Genomic DNA, 23809 nt, shown 5'->3' with positions numbered 1-23809 from the left:
TTTTTCAAATTAACAGCAAAATTGATAACAGACAAAAATTATTTTAACAGGACTGTTTGTCCTGTCCTTCTTGCCCAGTCCTATGAATTCTAATTTTAACTGTGTTGAATTTCCAAGCATTTTCAATAGAAAGGTCCTCCAAACTGACTCAGCTTGTCCCTAAACCTGCAATTCTTTGGCTCCTGAAATGGCAGAGAATTGACAGTTCTCTAAATTAGGGTTCTTGTTAACTCTGTGACGACTTATTTTCTTTGGCTATTTTACACAAAAGGAAATGCTTTCCTAAAATTCTATTATGTGTGTGTTTCCCATTAATTGGGTACTTAATAATGAATATACTAAGCAAGAATTCTATATGGATTTTATCATTTAATGCTCACAACAGTCCCAGGGATAGATGACTATCATCACCATTATCAACTCTGTTTAACAGATGAGGAAACTAAGCTTCAGAGAGGTTGTATAATTTATCAAAAGACAAGAGACAAGCTCTGGGTTCAGAGCCTACCTTTTATTCAGTTTTGATCACCACATTTTACAGCCTCTTCTGGTCATCAGTATTAAAAATGAAAGAGAGAGACTGTCTCATCCGTAAGAGTTGGAATATTAACCTCATAGCATAGGTTAATTACACTAAAATGTTTATAATGTTCCCTGGAGTGAGGTTCTTTATAAGTATAAAATGCTCTGACTGGTTTGCAGTGACCCTTTGGAATATAAGGGCCAGTCAAGGGCTCTGTACCTTGTCTCAGGTTACAGAGTTCCACAAGAAACACATCAGACTGCACAAACAATACAGAGCTCCACCTGGAGGAAATTAACTGGCCATCTGTTCTGTTCCTACAGAACTGAGGCTATAGTAATGGCTTTGTCATAATGCAGGAATATTGTAACAGCCTGCAACTAAATGCAGAGGAGGTCCATTTTTAATAGAATGTACAAGAAGCAGTTCCTTCTTCCCTGTGGATCAAATGGTAAAGAATCTCCCTGCGATGCAAGAGACAGGGTTTGATCCCTGGGTCAGGAAGATCCTCTAGAGTAAGGCAATGGCAACCCACTCCAGTATTCTTTCCTGGAGAATTCCATGGACAGAGAAGCCTGGCGGGCTACAGCTCATGGGGTCGCAAAGAGTCTGACACGACTGAGCAACTTATACACACAAGAAGGAGCGTAAGTAACGTATTTCTAAAGGAATAAGACTGTAATTGTACAAAGACATTCACCAGTAGAAAAGCTATTTATTGTTGGTTTAAGATTTGAACCTAACACATGAGCTAAAATAGAGACGTTGCTTGACATGGGTAAATCATGAGCATTAGCAAACAAAAAATGCTAAAATCAAAGGATTTATCAACCAGAATCACACCATTTTGTCCTAAGTTCACTAAGGTCTTAGCAAAAATAATCAGAAATAATGTTACTAAATGTTAGTAATTTGGAAAAATAGTAGGCAAGTGCTGAATTTCATTGTTAAGTAACATTACTCCACAGCTTGATGCCTTTGTAAACAGTGTGCTCCATTTCAGACACTGAATTTTACAGCAAAATAAAGTTGGTTTAATCGCACTACTTTTGAAATTACCTTCTCCACATTAGCTTTATAAAGTGAATTTAAAAAAAAAAAGAAATAACACCTTTATTTCACTGGAATAATAACACTAGAATTTTTTTTTTTTTTGTCAAGTATCATACAGTAAACCCATGGAAGAACTCGCCTTCGGGGCCCAATATTTAACATTCTCTTCTGTGAAACTCTTGAGATCATGTATAAAGAAACAGTCTCCTAATGACATTTATCATAACCGTTTTGTGATATTTAATGTTTAATATTGTGATATTTTGGGCTTCCCTGATAGCTCAGTTGGTAAAGAATCCACCTGCAATGTCGGGAAGATATCCTAGAGAAGCGATAGGGTACCCACTCCAGTGCTCTTGGGCTTCTCTTGTGGCTTAGCTGGTAAAGAATCCTCCTGCAATGCAGGAGGCCTGGGATCAATCCCTGGGTTAGGAAGATCCCTTGGAGAAGGGAAAGGCTACCCACTCCAGTATTCTGGCCTGGAGAATTTCGTGGACTGTATAGTCCATGGGGTTACAAAGAGACAAAGAGTTGGACATGACTGAGTGACTTTCATTCACTTCATTCATTATGATATTTTATCACATACCATGTGCAATTTATATAACTGCATAATGAAGATGTAGAAAATTTATTTTTTAAAACTAATAAAATTAAGATATAAATGAATAGAGTCTATAAATCCAAATACTCATATGGATCAGGACCTCATATGCCCTGATTCAAAAAGACACCACAGTCCAGAGAGACCCCTATCTGAGGAAGGAAAATCTTGTTTATGGGCATTATCTCCAGTTCAACAAGGGCCACTCTATCTTTATCTGGTTTACACACTGTATATTTTTGAATACATCTAAAGAGAGGGAATTAGGAAAAAAAATATGTATGTATATATACACACATATAGCATATACATATAAAGCTTCAGTTCAGTTCAGTCGCTCAGTCGTGTCCGACTCTTTGCCACCCCATGAATCGCAGCACGCCAGACCTCCCTGTCCATCACCAACTCCAGGAGTTTACTCAAACTCATGTCCATCGAGTCGGTGATGCCATCTAAACATCTTGTCCTCTGTTGTCCCCTTCTCCTCCTGCCCCCAATCCCCCCCAGCATCAGGGTCTTTTCCAATGAGTCAACTCTTTGCATCAGGTGGCCAAAGTACTGGAGTTTCAGCTTCAGCATCAGTCCTTCCAATGAACACCCAGGACTGATCTCCTTTAGGATGAACTGGTTGGATCTCCTTGCAGTCCAAGGGACTCTCCAGAGTCTTCTCCAACACCACAGTTCAAAAGCATCAATTCTTCGGCGCTCAGCTTTCTTCACAGTCCAACTCTCACATCCATACATGACCACTGGAAAAACCATAGCCTTGAGCAGACGGACCTTTGTTGGCAAAGTAATGTCTCTGCTTTTCAATATGCTGTCTAAGTTGGTGATAACTTTCCTTCCAAGGAGTAAGCATCTTTTAATTTCATGGCTGCAATCACCATCTGCAGTGATTTTGGAGCCCCAAAAAAGTATAGTCTGACACTGTTTCCACTGTTTCCCCATCTATTTTCCATGAAGTGATGGGACCAGATGCCATGATCTTAGTTTTCTGAATGGTGAGCTTTAAGCCAACTTTTTCACTCTCCTCTTTCACTTTCATCAAGAGGCTTTTTAGTTCCTCTTCATTTCTGCCATAAGGGAGGTGTCATCTGCATATCTGAGGTTATTGATATTTCTCCTGGCAATCTTGATTCCAGCTTGGGCTTCATCTAACCCAGCGTTTCACATGATGTACTGAAGTTAAATAAGCAGGGTGACAATATACAGCCTTGATGTACTCCTTTTCCTATTTGGAACCAGTCTGTTGTTCCATGTCCAGTTCTAACTGTTGCTTCCTGACCTGCATACAGTTTTCTCAAGAGGCAGGTCAGGTGGTCTGGTATTCCCATTTCTTTCAGAATTTTCCAGTTTATTGTGATCTACACAGTCAAAGATTTTGGCATAGTTAATAAAGCAGAAATATACATTTTTCTGGAACTCTCTTGCTTTTTGATGATCCAGTGAATGTTGGCAATTTGATCTCTGGTTCCCCTGCCTTTTCTAAAACCAGCTTGAACATCTGTAAGTTCACAGTTCATGTATTGCTGAAGCCTGGCTTGGAGAATTTTGAGCATTACTTTACTAGCCACTATAGCCTTTGGCCCAGACACTTTTACAGATGTGTTCTGAAACTATAAAGTCTATCCAATTGTTTTCTTACATTTATTTGAGTTTCCTTTTATTCAGCTCATGCATGAGAAAAGATAAACAGTGAACATCATTATACTTCTATGGAGGAACTTCTGGATCAAGGGAGTGGCACACGGAAATAGTCTCACAAAGGTGAAGATATTTTTCACCTAAACATTGAACAAATATCTGTTAAACGCATAGGCACTAAAAGTATCCCTGAATACTTCTAGGTATGGTTCTATACCACTAATACGCAGGGCCATATTAAATAATTGAAATCACCTGTTGGTAATTGCTTCACAATCCAGACATGATGGAACCTCCAGATGTACAAGCTAGATTTAGAAAAGGCAGAGGGACCAGAGATCAAATTGCCAACATCCGCTGGATCATAGAAAAAGCAACGGAATTCCAGAAAAACATCAATTTCTGCTTCATTGACTATGCTAAAACCTTTGACTGTATGGATCACAACAAACTGGAAAATTCTTCAAGTGATGGGAATACCAGACCACCTTACCTGCCTTCTGAGAAACCTGTATACAGGTCAAGAACTGGACATGAAACAAAGGACTGGCTCAAATTTGGGAAAGGAGTATGTCAAGGCTGTATATTGTCACCCTGCTTATTTAACTCATATGCAGAGTGCAACATGTGAAATGCCAGACCGGATGAAGCTCAAGCTGGAATCAAGATTGCTGGGAGAAATATCAATAACATTATATGTGCAGATGACACATTCCTAATGGAAGAAAGTGAAGAGGAACTAAAGAGCCTCTTGTTGAAGGTGAAAGAAGAGAATGAAAAAGTTGGCTTAAAACTCAACATTCAAAAACTGAAGATCATGGCATCTGGTCCCATCACTTCATGGCAAATAGATGGGGAAAAAATGGAAACAGTTACAGAGTTTATTTTCCTGGGCTCCAAAATCACTGTGGACAGTGAGTGTCGCCATGAAATCAAATAATGTTTTGTCCTTTGAAGAAAAGCTATGACAAACCTAGAGAGTGTATTAAAAGGCAGAGACATCACTTTGTTGACTAAGGTCCCTATAGTCAAAGCTATGGTTTTTCCAGTAGTCATGTATGGATGTGAGAGTTTTGACCATTAAGAAGTCTGAGCATCAAAGAATTGATGCTTTCTAACTGCAGTGCTGGAGAAGACTCTTGCGAGTCCCTTGGACAGCAAGGAGACCAAACCAGTCAACCCTAAGGGAAAGCAGTCCTGAATATTCATTGGAAGGACTGATGCTGAAGTTCCAATACTTTGGCCACTTGATGTGAAGAGTCAACTCACTGGAAATGATGCTGATGTTGGGAAGACTGAGGGCAGGAGGAGAAGGGGGTGACAGAGGATGAGATGGCTGATGACGTCATTGACTCAGTGGACATGAGTTTCAGCAAACTCTGGGAGAGAGTGAAGTTGAAAGGAAAACCTGGCGTGCTGCAGTCCCTGGGGTCTCAAAGAGTCAGAAACAACTGAGCTACTGAACAACAAATAGGAAATCATTGTAGTCACCTGTTGCTAATTTTTTGGCTAACTTTAATGTGATTCCAAAAAATTCTTTGATCAGGAATCAACATAAATGCTCTCAGGTAAAAAGTATATTCATAGCAGCTTAATCAGTTAAACAAAAAAGCAGACCTTTTTCTTGTCTGACCAAATTTTCATTTACTCTGTCCCTCAACAGTGTTTGCTTCCAAACCCTAACTGCCATTTCAGCAAGACTTCCTGTTATATTGTATCTATTTGACCTCTATACATCTGTTAAATAACCAACTGAATTCCGGTGCCTTAACATCTTCAGTATCAAAACTGGGATGCTGCCAGGTTTGCACTTTAGCCACCCCCCACCCCAAACTCTCTCCTGGCCCCTGGTGTTAGGTTCTCAACTTTTTGGTTGGATTCTTATCAGTCCCATAGTATTGATTTTACTACACTCTGGTACTGTTATTGGGGCTTCCCTGATAGCTCAGTTGGTAAAGAATCCGCCTGCAATGCAGGAGACCCCGGTTCGATTCCTGGGTTGGGAAGAGCCGCTGGAGAAGAGAGAGGCTAGGCTACCCACTCCAGTATTCATCAATTACTCCAATATGCCCTTTTCAGTTCATATCACTGTCTACTATCTCCTTTGTTCTTCTCTGATCATTTTCTATATTCAATCATCACACCCATTTATCAGGTTCTCTTGTCTTTTTCATTTAGTTAAGGGATGGCCCAGTCAGGAATATCTTGAGTTGATTTTTAAATATGATTGAGATTCCAAGGGGCTTCCCAGGTGGTGCTATCAGTAAAGAACCCTCCTGCCAAAAAAGGAGACAAAAAAGGAGATGCAGGTTCAATCCCTGGGTTGGGAAGAGCCCCTGGAGGAGGACACAGCAACCCACTCCAACATCCTTGCCTGGAGAATCCCATGGACAGAGGAGCCTGTGGGGCTACAGTCCATAGGATTGCACAGTCAGACATGACTGAAGTGACTTAGCACACAAATGTTCCTAGATAAAATACAACATTCACAATTAAATGTGAATTCCAGATAAACATGTGATATTGGGAACAACATATTAAAATTATTGTTAATCTGAAATTCAAATATAACTGGGCATTCTGTATCTTTATTTGTTAAATCTGGCAACCTTGTAGGGTACATTTAACTGAGATGAATGAAAATATGGGTTAGAGCCCGAAGATAATTTTAAATGTGGAACAAATTGTTGTGCCAGGAAGATCTAAGAATATATCAAGAGCAGAAGTGAGAAGCAGGGTAGGTGGAAGTGATTACTGGGCATCTGCAGGCAATCTGAAATCACAGTGCTCATTGAAAGCAATGTTTTCCAACTTTTTAGACCAACAGCCCAGGCAGAAACGTATTTTACATCATAAGCCAGAACATATACACATTTCTACAGTAAAACAGATCATTTATATTCTCTTCTATTTCATTTTTTTAAAGTTATCACAACTCACTACATTCACTTGAAAATCCACGAATGGGTCATGATACATAATGTGAAAAATACTGGTCTAAAGCACAGGAATACAGTCTATCAGTCCAAAGACATTTGCTGTGGTGTTGAGAGAAGATGGTGGTTATGTGGTCAAGTTTAAAAGGAAGGTTACAAATTCAAAGGAGGTCTAAAGCGGGCAAGACTATTCTTAGACAGTTCAGGTCAAACTTTAGACAGCTAAAAGCCAGTTGGAAATCTGAGGCAAATGCTTCAGATGAAGGGCAAGGGGAATAAAAATTGAATCAAGTGCAGTCTATCCTCCAGGGATGGGAAAATGGTACAAGTGCAAGGTAAGAGGCAAAGGCAGTAAACTTGGGCAGAGGGACAGAAATATACTATATGATGAAAAGAAACAAGAGGAGGAAAATAGAGAGGTCACACCCTTCTAGGACAACATCAGATGACCTGAGCATGACATCACGGTACATTAGCAAATCAAGATGCAGGCAAACAAAAAATAAAAATGATCTAATTATAGCTAATTCATTTTTATAAGAAATAGTTTTTGCTCCACTGATTATACTTAAAATTTAGCTATACTGCTTTGCAGAAAAGAACTTTCTTTTCTATTTTTTATCTTTATTACAATGATGAACATCTTTAACTTGGAGTTGTATTTTTGCAATAATTAAAATAGCCATGAACTGTGCAAATGTGACTACAGCAAAAAGAGTCCAATAAACTGGAATTATATTTCCAAAGTTGTGGGCAGTGTTTCTGTGTTTCCTCTTATGCTAGAATATCTGGCTATTAAGGAACAGATTGTCATAACAGAGAATCTTTATATTAGATGAAAACAAAAATGAGCAGATGGACACTAAAAAAGTTTTTCTCCATACATGGTTCCTAAAAGTAAAATAAAGAGAATCCCTAACTGTTGCATGTAAATAAAATGACTCTGCACAGCAAATGTTTATTCAGTGACTTGCAGCATGAATAGCTTCATTAAATATACAATTACACACATGGAAGTGTGGGGAAATTGACTTCTTCTATCTTCTTTGATATATCAGTGTTTTTGCTGGGACTTAGGGGAGAACAGCTGAATTCAACTTTTTTGGTCCAGAATTCAATGGCATGGTCAAGCGCTCATGGGTTCCTGTTTCAGCTACCTTGGTTAAAGTTTACCCTTACTCAGCCCTGCGAGGCAGAGGGATGGCAGTACTTCTTTTAAAACAAGTAGTCAAGAATACTGCTGCCACAGTCACCCAAAACAGTCAAGATTAGCCATGTTAGGAGAAACAGAGAAAAATGGAGAAGCTTAGGCTTCAGTTTACTAAGGAGAGCCACGAGTCACACAACCCTCACGTTGTTGTTCAGTTGCTCAGTCATGTCCGACTCTTTGTGACCCCAGGGACTGCAGCATGCCAGGCTTCCCTGTCCTTCACCATCTCCCTAAATTTGCTCAAACTCAAGTCCATTGAGTCGGTGATGCCATCCAACCTTCTCATCCTCTGTCACCCCCTTCTCCTCCTGCCCTCAGTCTTTCCCAGCATCAGGGTCTTTTCCAATGAGTCAGTTCTTCGCATCAGGTGGCCAAAGGATTGGAGCTTCAGCATCAGTCCTTCCAGTGAATATTCAGGACTGATTTCCTTTAGGACTGACTGGTTTGATTTCCTTGCAGTCCAATGCACTGTCAAGAGTCTTCTCCAACACCACAGTTCGAAAGCGTCAGTTCTTCGGTGCTCAGCCTTCTTGATGGTCCAACTGTCACATCCACACGTGACAACTGGAAAAACCATAGCTTTGACTGTAGGGACCTTTATCAGCAATGTGAGGTCTCCGCTTCATATGTCTATGCAATGTGCAGAGTCCGTGAGGAGTTCAGAGGATTTAGGGCATCAGTCACTCGTCTCCTTGCATGGTCCTGCAATAAAACATTCTCTGCTCCAGCATTTTGGTTTCTTTGGCCTCACTGTGTGTCAGGCACACCAAGGTGACTTTTGAAAACAAGGAATAACTAGAACTGTGTTGCTGGAACTTAGCACTCAGGGGTTAAGGATAAATCTTGGAGTACTTGGGGCAATGCCATCTGTCTGGCCCCAAAGTCTGTAGTGCCCTACTGAGAAATAATGTTTTAGATTGTACAAATAACTATGCAAGCCAATGGATACATTTCATATACCAAATAACAGTGCCCAGGAATGCCTAAAAATATTTGAACACCAACTGCAAAAAAATTTGGTCCAAATTCCAATTCTTAGAATCTGTTTTTTCACGGTTCACCTCCTTTCCGATTGCTGGGGCCAAGGAGCAAAGCCATGCTCAACCATGGCTGTGTTATGGCCAGAGGACATTCCCAGAAAAATGAATGGGGAGGAGAGGGTGAGGAGGAGAGCAGATGAACAGAAGAAAAAAAAAAAAAACAGGAAAAGGCTGTCACTTGTTACTTATAAAATGACTAAAACTGTTGCAGATGAAGTTAGTGAATAGCACTTTCAATTCTGGAAAAGTCATGAATGAAAACATGGGTGGATGTTTTCCATGGGCCACTGAGGACATAGATGATACAAAGAAAGAGGTTGCTCAATATCTAATTAGTAGACAAAAAGGCATTTATGGCATCTGTCCCCTCACAAACAATTCTGAATTTTTAGAGACTACCATGTTTCTATTTACCCCACTACGTATAATATCATGTTGGGACCAATGATTACCTTTACACCTTTACATACATAAATACTTATGAGCCTCAAAACAACCCTACAATTAACACATGCAAAAACTGCATGCATAAAACTTACCTAATCGGGATTTAAACTCGAGTCTAGCTGACATCAAAGGCGGCACCGTGTTCTTTCTATTACCTCATACCAGTAATAGCCCATGTCCTAGTCTTCTTTCCTATTATATTTTATCCCAATTAAATAGGTATTTAAATAAGCATCCATGTGCATATACTGTAAGAAATTCAGGAGCTTTTATTTCTGACATCATCACAGTGTCCAGGAAAACGTAAACCTCTGGATGCGGCTTGAAAAGCTGCACTGGCACATTTTCACCACAAGGGTGCACTGAAGTAGCAATTTATCAAGCTGGACATAAAGAATTAATGATGTTTCTCAAAAGGGTTAATTCCTTTGCAAGGAATATATCTATTCACAATAACACAAAAAGTATCAATGACAGAATTTGTGACATTAGTTGATGATAAACTGGTTTGGATGAGTTCTTTAAATATTTTGATGGTCTCAACTACCTAAAAGAAATTTCCTGAGTATCAAGGGTTTGGACTCTTATTCTGCCCACCTGGGCTAATTCTCACTAGGGCTGTATAAGAAATAAATCAATTCTGACAAATGAATGAACATTATTATTCTGTTTTAGAATCGCTATTTAATAACTCTAACTGGCAGGCCACTGATTTACTTTTTCCTTCCGAGTTTGTTTTATGTATCTGCCTGCCTGTGCTTAGTCTGAGTAATTTTGAGTTATCAAAAATAATGAGTGTTCCTACATGAAAGTTAGGTTTAACATTGTGTGTGTGTGTGTGTTTAGTCACTCAGTTGTGTCTGACTCTTTGTGACCCCATGGACTGTAGCCCACCAGGTTCCTCTGTCCATGGAATTCTCCAGGCAAGAATACTGGAGTGGGTTGCCATTCCCTTCCCCAGGAGAATCTTCCCAACCCAGGGAGGGAACCCAGGTCTCCTGCATTGCAGGCAGATTCTTTACTGTCTAAGCTGCCAAGGAAGCTCTAAAGTTATGTGTCTGGGCTTAGTCACTCAGTCCTGTCTGACTCTTTGTGACCCCATGGACTGCAGCCCGCCAGGCTCCTCTGTCCATGGGGATTCTCCAGGCAAGAATACTGGAGTGGGTAGACATGCCCTCCTCTAGGGGATCTTCCCAACCCAAGAATCAAAGCCAGGTCTCCCACATCGCAGACGGATTCTTTACCGTCTGAGCCACCAGGGAAGCCCAATATTACGTGTACCATGTTTAAATTCGGTAGTTTTCAATACTCAGCAATCACTTCATAAAACCTCTATACTTGGGGAGGGGATATGTGGATATGGTTGTGCATCTGATGAGAAATAAACCAATGTGTGAAAATGTAAGTGATGTGTTTATACCTTGCCTCAAAGATGATAGCGTAATTAAATGGAGCATCAAAGCTTTCCCTGAAAAACAAAGGAGGGCACATGGGTTAAATAACTGCTACCTTATTCAGAGCCTGCAAAACTGCAGAAATCCAGGGCGCTGTTCAAGTTAATATGAACTGTGTAGTGCAGGGTCTTTAGAGCCATGGGCCACAGTTCTGATCTTATTTCATTATCTCCATTTATAGTTAACATCTTTATACTACTTAGTTGGTATCAAAAATTCAAGGACTTCACAGAGACAAGGTGGAATTTTTCCTTCAACATGCATTTATGGAAAACCATGAGATGGTCCTTTTACTAAGCTGAGACTATACAGTAATATGAGAGATGGATATTACCATCTCTTATGTGGATATCACCATTAGGGGCTTCGCCATTTTTTTTTTAACTTTGACTCTAGCTATAAATAAAGGGGGGGGGGAAAGAAGGAAAATTTTGCTACTTTCAGCAACATGGATGAACTTGGAGGGCATTATGTTAACTGAAATAAGTCAGACAGAGAAAGACAAATACTGTGTGATATTACTTATGTGTGGAATCTAAAATATACAACAAACTATTGAATATAACAAAAAAGAAGCAGACTCATAGATACAGAGAAAAAACTAGTGGTTACTAGTAGGGAGAATGAGGGGCAAGGGACAAACTACTGGGTGTAAGATGGATTCAAGGATATATTGTACAATATGGAAAATATAAGCAATATTTTGTAGTAACTGTAAATGGAAAGTAACCTTTAAAATTGCATTAAATAAACTGGATAAAATAAACAAGAGGAATCACACAAAAGTACCATAAAATAGTTATAACTTAGTGAGTTTTAAAATAATAAAATATATTTTTAGGTCACTGACTTAATATATAACAGAATCACTGAGTTCTATATTAACAAGTGTCTATAAAATATATTTGAGTTTGGAATAATTTTAAACTTTTTCCTACTTCTATTTGATACCCCAAACAATTGCTTATTTAAGCCATTTCGGTGTGTGACAACAGAGAGAAATAAACAATGTCATCTGCATAAAAAAGACAGGGACTTATATCTGTTTAACTGCTGTATTATTTTGCTTTTTTTTTTTTTAACATTAGGTCCATGAAGAGTGTTTACAGACATAAAATTAATTCCAAGCCCCAGAGAATATTTTCTTCAATCCTTGGCCTCAGAAACACCCTATATATGCACTTGGATCTGTGTTAGCAAAAGGAAGAAATCACAATAGTAAAAGGGTGTCTGAGGAGGGACACAGGAACACAGCTTGTTGATATTCTATCCGTAAATCATGACGAGGAAGTTCCTCCACTGAGAAATCTACTTAATGTTCATAGTTTTTAATCTAATACTTTTTATTTTGAAACAACATTCTCATCTTTTACAAATATTTTATAAAAAGAAATAGGTGGGGTTTGCAGAGGCTTTTCATCCTCATTTTGACACCATGGACTTCCCAGGTGGCGCTCGTGGTGAAGAACCCACCTGCCAAAGCGGGAGACGCAAGAGATGCAGGTTCGATTCCTAGAGGAAGGCATGGCAACCCACCCCAGTATTCTTGCATGGAGAATCCCATGGACAGAGGGGCCTGGCAGGTTAAAGTCCATGGGGGTCACATGAAGTCATACATGACTGAAGTGACCGAGCACGCACACACTTGATAACATGAGCTCTCAACGTCTATACAATACATGCCAAAGACTACCCGTGATGCCGTACTAGGACTCATACAAAAATCAGGGTGACTGTGCTACTTGGGACATTAGTAGGTTTATCTATGGCACGTCACACATTTCTTGCCCACCTGTTCTTCAGCTGAACCCAGCTACACATGAGAGACAAACACACTCACAAAATGATCACACAAAATGTCAATGACTGCTAGCAGCCTAATATATTCTCTAGCTTCTCTTGCCGGAGGCTATGTGAAATCCATATAAAGATACAGAGGTCAATGGTTTAAACCAAAGAAATTAAATTCTAATTATAAATTTAAGGCACTGTGATAGGGAAGGGAAGTGATATTCAGAGATCAAGGTCTTCCTGACACTAATCACAGAAAGAGCTATAACCCCCTATTTCAGTAGTGTCTCAGCCTATAGGACTATAAGTCAAGCAAGACTGATGGTTACAGGATCATTTATGTTTACAATGAAATTTGAGGTGTGATCACATCTGTTGCATTGTAGCTTAAAATCACATTATAAATTTAGTAACGGCCTGCTCACCACATGATTCAGATTACTGCAAAAAATTTAACAAAATGGAGAGCAGTGAAAATCTGCTGACACTTGAGAGTCATTTTTTATCCCCTTTCTTATTTGATCACTATTTTAAAAAAGAAGTCTAATGACTACTGAGACTTCTCACGATTATTATTATCATTATTACTATTTATGAGAGCTCTCTAGACGATAATAAAGCCAAAATCTTCTCTATCTTCTGCTATGCTCATCAGCCAATCTGCTTTATCAAGAGCAGGAGGCATTTTCCTGTTTGAACACTTCTTGTGCCAGCCAACTTGTTCACTTTGGTACTATTTTCCTTGTCTCCTCATACAGTAATGGCTCCATACGTACTGTGAAAATTGCTATAATTCCTTCAGAGTTGGAAGAAAATAGAAATATATCCCGCTCATTTCACATGTGCAAAAACTGTGGCCTAAGCCAAACAGAGGGTAGATAAATTGCTAGGAACTCTCAGAACTTTAGTTTAGTGTGGTGTTTTTTTTTTTTTGGACAGTAAAATGGTTGCAACTTTTGGTCATTCCTCTTATTCTCAATTGACATGAATTCTGAGAATTTTGACATAACAAACTAGCCCAAACAGTGCAAGTTAAAATATCCCACTTAGCAGTAAAGGCACCAAACCAATAGATATTAATAAAAAAAGAACAGGATAAAAATGATGCTGACTAGGTTTTAAGGTTAAGTGTTACAGGACCTGAAAAAATAAATATTTTCCTTTCTAAAGTCAGAATAGGAATACAGACATTATGGCTCATATATTATTTTTCTATAGTATGTCCCTGAATGTTGTTATTGTTCAGTCACTCAATCGTGTCCGACTCTTTGCAACCCCATGGACTGTAGCCCACCAGACTTATCTGCTCGTGAATATTCCTGAATAGGAATATTCTATTCATATTGAAAGTAAATTCTTTAAAGAGAGTCAGTTTTAAAATTTTTCAGAAAAGTTTGAAAATTAATGTAAGACTGGAACCTGGGAAGAAGCAAATAACTGAAATTCTCATAAACATCATCTAGCAGGAAAGGTCCTAAACAAAGGGATCCTGGCTTACTTCCATTCTTCCCTTCAGCCTGGTCAAACTCAGTTATGCTGTGGACTGTCCGAGACTGTGACATTTATAAGATGTACACAAAATAATGCCTCAGTTATGACTTTTCCTCTCTTTCGCAACGTGGAGGCACTGGGGCAAGCAGAGGAAAGTACATCCATAATTATAATTAAGACAAGGATGGAGCTATGTTGATTGTCCTGCTTGTCCTTCTACCTGGTACAAGACTAGTGACTGGATAAAGGAGAAATACCATTATTCAAAAGTTGACCACAAGGCAAGCACTTCATGAATATTAACTGATTTATTTTACCATGCCATGCACATCATTATCCCTCTAAATAGAAGGGGAAAAAGTAAATAAGTGGCCCAAAGAAGCACAGAGAGGAAGTACTAAATTTGAAATTTTAAAACTGAGTTTGCCTGGCTTCTGGTCTACTTTCTTGTAGCTGTAGCATATGCTTTCCATTCAGAACTAAATGAATGCAATTATTGGCAGCTATATATGTGAGTAATACGTGTAAACTTACTGTTTCACACCACAAGTTACATGTGTATGTGTACATTTACACGTATATATGCAGACTGTTCTCTCTACTGAAAACACTGACTTTTCTCACTAGTTCCTGTATTTCCACCACTTACTTTTATTTTAGCAAGAAAGAACTTTGAAATTTTATCCTTTAATTGGGCTCTAACTAAAGACACCTTTCTGGGAAGCCAACTGTGCTTTAGCCTGTGACAAAATGCAAGAGATAAAAGACAACGGGAGAAGAGCTGTGTTTCCTGAAGGTGGAATTCAGACAATAGTTAAGGACTTCAGAATTCAGAAAAGTTAAGGACTAGAAGATAGCTTCCTGCATTCATGATTTTTTTTAAACAACGTTACACAATTAATTTTGAAGTCACTTTCCAAACTGCTAAGTATACTTGCATTCAGTCTTAGGAGAAAGATATATTTAAGTTCAAATATAAGTGATATCTGAATGATTCACACTTCTTCCCTACTCTGTTAATGTATATCATCAACTCAAAAATACTAAAGGAAACACATTCAATGTACCAGTAAAGGTTTATACAAAGAGACAAATGAAAGGGAAAAAATACCCAAAAGACACTAGACTTCAACAATGACTAAAAAAATTATTTTTGATAGCCTTTACATATTCCTAAAATGTGTCATTTTATGTGGATTTTTAAAAAGAGCTCATAAGTAATAGAACACACCCTCCAATTTTATCTCTAGTCAGATTAGACTGCAATAAAATTTAAGTTGTGTAATGACTAGATATTTCAAGGAATGATATACTGCAGATAGGTAAAAACAAATGGCATTCAGAAGTTAATCCAATATTAAAGGACCACCATTTCCTGCAGAGTGAAAACACAGAAAAGATTTGCAAAAAAGGCAAAGTAAATAAAATGACCACTAAATCTATTGGTAACATTATTAAGACAGTATGACACGTTTTAATGATTAGTTGTATAAGTATAGTTTCTTGGCCATGTAGCGTAAGGGAGAAAAAGAGAGTCAATAAACATAATCATGCATGCTCTATGAGCCAATGTGTTAGAAACAGAAAATAATCTTAATGGGAACCATTATAATTGCAGTAGGTATCTAGCTAATTTTACCAATGACTAGCCAATTCCAGCATTAGCATTGAGAACTAAATTCTGACCCAACAGTCTAGGATCCTAATAGCACTAAACCACTTCATTTCAAATTACATTTAGTGTGATGTCCCATTAGCTGAACACTTATATTAACTTTTAACATTAGACTTAAATTCATTATAGAGTTATGTGTACAGTTTTGCTGGCAATGCAGCAGTGTTTGTGTTTTTTCTTCCCCTATGATGTACTATTACTCCATAAAATGGAAGTGTTTTCTAATTAGGATTCAATCGAGAGATACCAGAAGGCAAAAGATTAGGCCAGAAGAAACCTTTGTAATATTAGGAAAAGGTGAGAATACTTTAATTGCAAAAACAAAAATTAAATTTGGCAAAGAGAAGGGTCTCCAAAAAGGACATTCTCAAGAGGGAATGGGTGATGCTTCAGACACTATTAGTATGTTCAAAGTTGGTATCTATCTCTACTCCAAAATGCAGAAAATGTCTCCAAAATGTTAATGTAAAATGATATATATTGGAAATGTATTTACCAATTTATTGGAAGGGTTTAGCATGCTTTATGGCAGTAGATCAGATTCTCTACATTTAGTAAAACATAGGATGAGAGATTTGGGTCTATGACCTATTTTTATTTTAATTAAAAGTCTCTAGTAAATGCACTTCAAAGATTAAATCACTTTCAATTGCTTTCGGCACCTACACAGATTCGGCTGCCATATGATTACTGACAATGAAGCTACTTGGGTTTTTGTTGGTTTGCTTTCATTTAATACAATTGAACTGATGTATTCCTACCTTACAAAGTCCTATCAAGTTCAGGTAGCTATTTTGTAAAAGTGAGTTATCATTACCATAAGAATACACAGTTAGTGATATTAGTAGATCAATATATAATTTTTTCTCCTATTAGTATCTAGAGATACAGCCCTGGCCTAGGAGACAGGCAAAATGAGTATGTTCAGTAATATTAGTTTGCACACAAAAAAAATTTAAGAAGCTAGATCATTGTCATTAGTCATGATAAAAATGTCTCCTAGGATATGTAAGTCAAAAGAAAGTTTATGTGGCAGAATTATGTAAGGAAACTTACAAAAGTGCCTGCCCACAAACCATGCAATCTGGAAACAGCCAAGAAACAAAACCATAGAGAAGGAGAGATAAATACAACATGTATTAGGGGTTATTATGCAACTAAGATTCAATATGATCCTGGAAATATAGCAAAAAATAGTTATGGAAAAGAAGCTATTTCTTATGCTCAGTAGCTAATTTTCAAACATATGTACCTGTATTTGAAACTTTGAGCATTTCACACATTTTTCTGTATCTGAAAAAAAAATGGATCCAGACTGATATTGTGTATAAATATAGCTGAAAACAGTTAATATAAAGGTAGCCAAAAGCAAAGTTCAATAAGAATTATAAAAAAAAGATATTGTTCTGATTGCTGATAAGGTATTTCTGATGTACACTTGCTCATATTGGAAAAGAATGATTTACTGTTCAATTTTCCTAGAAAGGATGAATTATCCATAGCAAGATGATTTCATAAAATGTTTAATTAAATTAAAAACTAGAATAAAATTTTTAGATCGAACAGTAAGTATAATTAGAATCTTTAGAAATAATATATAACTCCATTTTGACAGTAAATATTTCAAAGTCTAACAGTTAATTATATCTGTTTTCTAGATAATTTACAACAAAAACATTATATATTTTCATTTTTAATTGATCAAGGGCATTACACTATAAAAATAACACATACTTTTAAAATAATCTATACTGGAAAATTAAGAAATGCATACCCTTCAGGGTAAATGTATTTAATACAAGGTACTATAACAAGAGGACAAAAAATTTTCTTATTCATGTGATTATAATTATTAAATAAGAAATACCTGAACATATTAATATGATTTGAAGGGGAAGGACACTTAAGACAATAGTGGTAGTAAAAAGTTCATCTGTTCCAGTACATAGTTTATATTGTATGATTTGAAAATATATTATGTATTGAACATATAACACAAATCATTATCCCATGTGAACATTTAACTGGGACTAACCACATTGTATGCTTATTTTTAAAAAATGATAATGCTAAAAACACATTTGAACTATATGAAATAAACTTAGTGAACATACAACAAAAATAAAATCAGTAATAATAATAGTTGAAATGCTGGGTGTGACCATGATACAGTAAAATTTATGTTGAAGATAGAATATTCGTAATTATTTAACCCAACTTTAACAAGCATATAATATCAAACTTCAAAATGCATGCCTTTTTTTCTCTTCTATATTCATTTCTTAACTTACTGCTTTGTAAGTTCTCTTTTGTCCAGCATGTTTCCGAATTTGTTCTCCATTTGGCCCTGTTTCCACATGCATTGAATAGATAATGTCAAAGAAATCTTCAACCACAGCTACCCGCCGCAAAGATAGCTTCTCATCTACCCCTATGCCATCCTGTAAACAAAACCAGAAAAAAAAAAAGGCACAAGATTAATAAAGATGTATTAAATACATAGGATTAACACATAAATTTCATTATACAAAAGCATTTTGATTAAACTGAACCAAATCATCTAGATAGGAAAATTGAAAACATGTGATTGAATATCTTGTTTTATACTTTATTTACATATAAAACTTTAAGAAACATGAAAAAGATTTTTGGCAGATTTAATAATGTCAAACAAAGGTCCATCTAGTTAAGGCTATGGTTTGTCCAGTAGTCATATATGGAAGTGAGATTTAAACTATAAAGAAAGCTGAGTGCCAAAGAATTGATGCTTTTGAACTGTGGTGTTTCAGAAGACTCTTGAAAGTCCCCTGGGCTGCAAGGAGATCCAACCAGTCTACCCTAAAGGAAATCAGTCCTGAATACTCACTGGAAGGACTGATGTTGAAGCTGAAACACCAATACTTTGGCCTTCTGATGCAAAGAGCTGACTCATTTGAAAAGACCCTGATGCTGGGAAAGATTGAGGGCAGAGGAGAAGAGAACAACAGAGGATGAGATGGTTGGATGGCATCATTGACTCAATCGACCTGAGTCTGCGTAAACTCCGGGAGTTGGTGATGGACAGGGAGGCCTGGTGTGCTGCAGTCCATGGGGTTGCAAACAGTTGGACACAACTGAGCAACTGAACTGAACTGAATCATGCTTACCCATTAATGCAATCTTTTAAATTTTGTAATGACTTACTTGTAACTTTCTTAAATAGTATAACTTTCTTAAATCATTCCAAAATATATTATTAAGGCCTAGTATTTTATTGCAATAATTTCTTTCAGATATTGATTCACTTATCTAATCAATATCTATTGTGTCCCTGGGTACTGGACATTGTTATTAGAGAAATGAAAGAAATAATATGAAACCTCTACCCATTATATCATAGAGTCTAGGAAAGAAAATTCATCTATTCTTCTATCCAGATTAGACTAAGGGACTGTATGTGTTAAAGGTTAAAACTGTGAGCTCTAGAGATTATCTAGGTGTAAAATTTGGATCATCCACTCAGAAGTTGTGTATTTTGTGCAGATCACCTAAACCTCTCTGAATTTGTTTTCTTACCCATAAAATAGGGGTATTAGAGCTTACTTAACAGAACTGTAATCATTAAATGAAATAACGTATGTACAGGATATAACCCAGTGTTTGACATTTAGTGAACAGTCAGTAAATCGCAGCTTTTGCCATTCTGATGATCATGATAAAAATGTAAGTAGTAGGGCAATTCAGAGAACAAAGATGTCACCTCTGATTGAGGCACCTTCATAGAAGAAACAGAATTTGACAGTTTGCTGAAGCAGGTGATTCATCATGGCAGATAGAAAGACCACAAGGAGCCAAGAGTTCCCGTACATGATTGAGAAGAGTAAACAGTAAGCTTTGAATGAGATAGGAAATGAATTTAATCTTACATGGCTCCACCTGAAAGAATTCACTACTTCTGAGTGGAGGATCCCAAGTACCACCTATCTCTAGAGCACCCATTTTTAACCATTAACCCTTAGTCTAATATTGACAACATCATAGATACATTTTTATTTCTGAAGTGAAAGGTTTTCCTCCTTACACACACACACATTCAGACAGTGTTCTTATTCAAACCTTATTCAACCTGAAGCAACGCTGCATTTCCATCAGTGCTGGCACACAACAGGAGGTGATTAACCTGAGCAAAATCATTACAGAGTCAATGAGTCAAATGGCAAAGCCTCTTGGAACAACAGGGCCGGCTGACTAAGCTCACTGCAAAACTGAAAGCAAATCGCATGATGTTTTTTGTTAGTTTGGTTTTATTTTATTGATTTGTTTCTGGTTTAGAATAGATCTCAGAAGCAGCAGTGCCTAAAGCAGGATATTAAATAACTATAAATACCAAGTTTTATATAAGGTCAAGCAACCAGATATTCCACCTTTGTTAAATCTGAAGTGCTTCCTTGTAAACTATCTGTGATGCGTGTGGCTCCTCACTAGGTTTCAGGCCTTTCTGATTTCTCCCCTTTAGTATCTCAAGGCATTTTCTTCTATACTGGAATCTAGGGATAATCCTTCATTGCCTTGTGATACAAGACCAGTGTGCAGTGAGAGCTCAGAGAAGATGCATGAAATAGCAGCAGTCAGCCTGTAAATTTGCTGAAACTGAGAGTTTGGTGTCAGGGAAGCACCACATCAGATGTCCACCCACCAGCTTTCCTGGCCAAGCCTCTACTCCTCAGAGAACATCCACTCTTCTTAGGCTGGAAATCAAAATTCTAAGTTGACTGACTAGCAACTCTGTCCTCAAAACTTTGTCTTCCTATTTCCCAGAAATAAAGCTTATGGAGTTTCCTCTCCATTCCCTTATTAGATAACCAGAAATACAGTAATTTTATACAGTTAATATGTAGTGATCATAGCCTATATATTCATTCCTTCAACAAATATCCTACAAATACCAACTACTGCCAAGTCCTCTGGCTAAGTGCTAAAGCTATAAAAGTGTAGGAGATAGATAATCTAGGTGTTTCTACAGTTTTCAGTCTCATATAGAAAATAAACATTGAGCCAATCATTGCTAGAGCTACATATTAATTTCCTGAGGCTTCTGTAACAAATTACCACAAAATTAGTGGCTTAAAACAAAGTGAACTTATTTTCCCATAGTTCTGAAAGCCAGAAGTTCAAAATCAAGATGCTGACAAAGCTGCACTCCCTTTAAGAGCTCCAGGGTATGACATTGGCTTCTTTTATGATGTGCCTCTGCTGTGTCTCTCTCACTTATAAGGACTCATCTTACATGATGGAATTTAGGGTCCAACCAGATAATCAAGGCAATCTCCTCATACCAAGATCCTTAACTTAACTGCATCTACAAAGACTTTTTTCTCAAACAAAGTAACACTTAGAGATTCATGGGAAATAGGATTGAAATCTTTGGGTGGGCCTTATTGAACCCACTGAAGGCAATATGTATTAGAGTACAGAAAGTGAAAGTTGTGCTATGGGAGCATGTATTGGAAATGTCTTACAATTTTTGGTTAACGGCCAACACTCCCTGATTTCTGACTATACTACAAAACCACAGAAATCAAAATGTATGGTAGTAGCACAAAAACAGACACTTAGATCTATGGAACAGGACAGAGGGCCCAAAAATAAGTCTACACACTGATGGTCAATTGATCTACCTCAAAAAAAGTTAGAATATACAATGCAGAAAAGACAGTCTCTTTAACATGTGGTGCTGGGAAAACTGGACAGCTACACGTAAAACAATGATATTAGAACATTCTTTAACATAGTATACAATCTCACTTATTAGGATGTCAAAAAGAATAAAATACCTAGGAATAAACTTATCTGAGAATGCAAAAGACCTGTACTCCAAAAACTATGACACTGATGAAAGAAAACAAAGATGATGCAAGCAAATGGGAAGAGATACCATGTCCCTGACAAGAAGAATTAATATTGTTAGAATGACCATACTACCAAGGCATTCTACAGATTCAAAGCAATCTTTATCAAAATGCCAATGGCACTTTCCACAGAACTAGAACAAGTAACTTTAAAATTTGTTGAATATTTGTATGGCAACACAAAAGAAAATAAATAGCCAAAGCCATCTTGAGAATCTTTTTGGGGTCCAAAACACTGCAGATGGTGACCACAGTCATGAAATTAAAAGACACTTACTCCTTGGAAGGAAAGCTATGACCAACCGAGACAGAAAATTAAGATCACCAGCCCAGGTTGGATGCATGAGACAAGTGCTCGGGGCTGGTGCACTGGGAAGACCCAGAGGGATCGGGTGGAGAGGGAGGTGGGAGGGGGGATCGGGATGGGGAATACATGTAAATCCATGGCTGATTCAAGTCAATGTATGAAAAAAAACCACTACAATATTGTGGAGTGGTTGGCCTCCAACTAATGAAAATAAATGGGAAAAAAAACAAAAAGCAGAGACATTACTCTGCCGACAAAGGTCTGTCTGGTCAAAGCTATGGTTTTTCCAGTAGTCATGTATGGATGTGAGAGTTGGACCATAAAGAAAGCTGAGTGTCAAAGAACTGATGCTTTTGAACTGTGGTGTTGGAGAAGACTTTTGAGAGCCCCTTGGACTGCGAGGAGATCCAACCAGTCCATCCTAAAGGAAATCAGTTCTGAATATTCATTGGAAAGACTCATGTTGAAGCTGAAGCTCCAATAATTTGACCACCTGATGCAAAGAACTGACTCACTTGAAAAGCCCCTGATGCTGGGAAAGAGTGAAGGCAGGTGGAGGAGGGGACAACAGAGGATGAGATGGTTGGACGGCATCACCAGCTCAGTGGACATGAGTTTGAGCAAGCTCCGGGAGATGGACAGGGAAGCCTGGCACGCTGCAGTCCATGGGATCACAAAGAGGTGGACATGACTGAGCAACTGAACAGACTGAACTGATCTTGAGAAAGCATAACAGAGCTGAAGGTATCAGGTTCCCTGACTTCAAGCCATACTACAAAACAGCATGAAACTGGTAGAAAAACAGCATTACATATTTAAGATATATACACAGCATACATATACATAATAGTGTGTTATTCAGCCATAAAAATGAATGAGATGCTGCCATTTGCAAAAACTATGGATGGACCTAGACAGTATTACATTAAGTGAAATAATTCAGAAAATGACAAATACTCTGATTTCACTTATATGTAGAATCTAAAAAATAAGTGAACAAACAACGAAACAGAAAGAGAGACACAGACACACAGAACAAGGAGGTGATTGCCAGAGGGACATGGACTAAGGGATGAATGAGACAGATAAATGAGATAAATTAAGAGGTATAAACTTCCAGTTACAAAATAAATGAGCTACAACATGGGAAATACCGGCAATAACAATGTAATATCTTTGTATATGAACTAGTCTTATTGTGGTGATCATTTTGTAATGTATAGAAATACTGAATCATGAGATATGTACCAGGAGCTAACACAATGTTATAGGTCAATTATACCTCAAAAAGCAATTAAACAAAGTCACAGAAAAAATAAATTAGATTTGTGGTTACTTGAGAAGGGTGAGATAAGGGGAACTGATTAGTGGTTAAAAGGTACAAACTCCCAGTTATAAGCCCTAAGGATATAATATACAATATGATTAATATAATTAACACTGATGTATGTTATAAAAGAGCTTTGATCACAAGGAAAATTATTTTTCTCTTTCTTTTACTTTATATATGAGATAATGGATGTTCACTAATTGTGGTCATCATTTCACAATGTATATAAGTCAAATTATTTTGCCTTACACCTTACAGTGCTGTTTATCAATCATATCTCAATAAAACTGGATGACCCCCCAAAAAAGGATTACAAATCAGAGACCTATTTTTCCACCCTAAGTAACTAGAAAATGAGTAAAGTAAAACCAAGCAGAAGGGGAAAATATTTTTTAAAAGAGACAAATTAAAGAGAA

At 37.4% G+C, this 23809-nt stretch overlaps 1 protein-coding gene across 7 annotated transcripts in view; it reads right to left on the bottom strand.

Annotated features, from left to right (window-relative positions):
• Nucleotides 1–23809, bottom strand: part of NOL4 (nucleolar protein 4) — a 449173-nt gene that overhangs the window by 310104 nt on the left and 115260 nt on the right. For 4 of the 7 annotated variants that reach the window (XM_043444301.1, XM_043444302.1, XM_043444303.1 and 1 more), the window contains one exon: nt 18160–18309. In XM_043444301.1, the coding sequence (XP_043300236.1) occupies nt 18160–18309 (150 nt within the window). Of the gene's footprint in view, nt 1–17120; nt 17184–18159; nt 18310–23809 lie in introns of those variants that run through there. The other 3 variants (XM_043444305.1, XM_043444306.1, XM_043444307.1) reach the window with 2 other exon arrangements.

This window comes from Cervus canadensis, chromosome 23 (genome assembly GCF_019320065.1).
Source record: "Cervus canadensis isolate Bull #8, Minnesota chromosome 23, ASM1932006v1, whole genome shotgun sequence".
NCBI lineage: Eukaryota > Metazoa > Chordata > Mammalia > Artiodactyla > Cervidae > Cervus > Cervus canadensis.
Note: the sequence above shows the minus strand (reverse complement) of the source record. Positions and strands in the feature narration are given on the sequence as shown.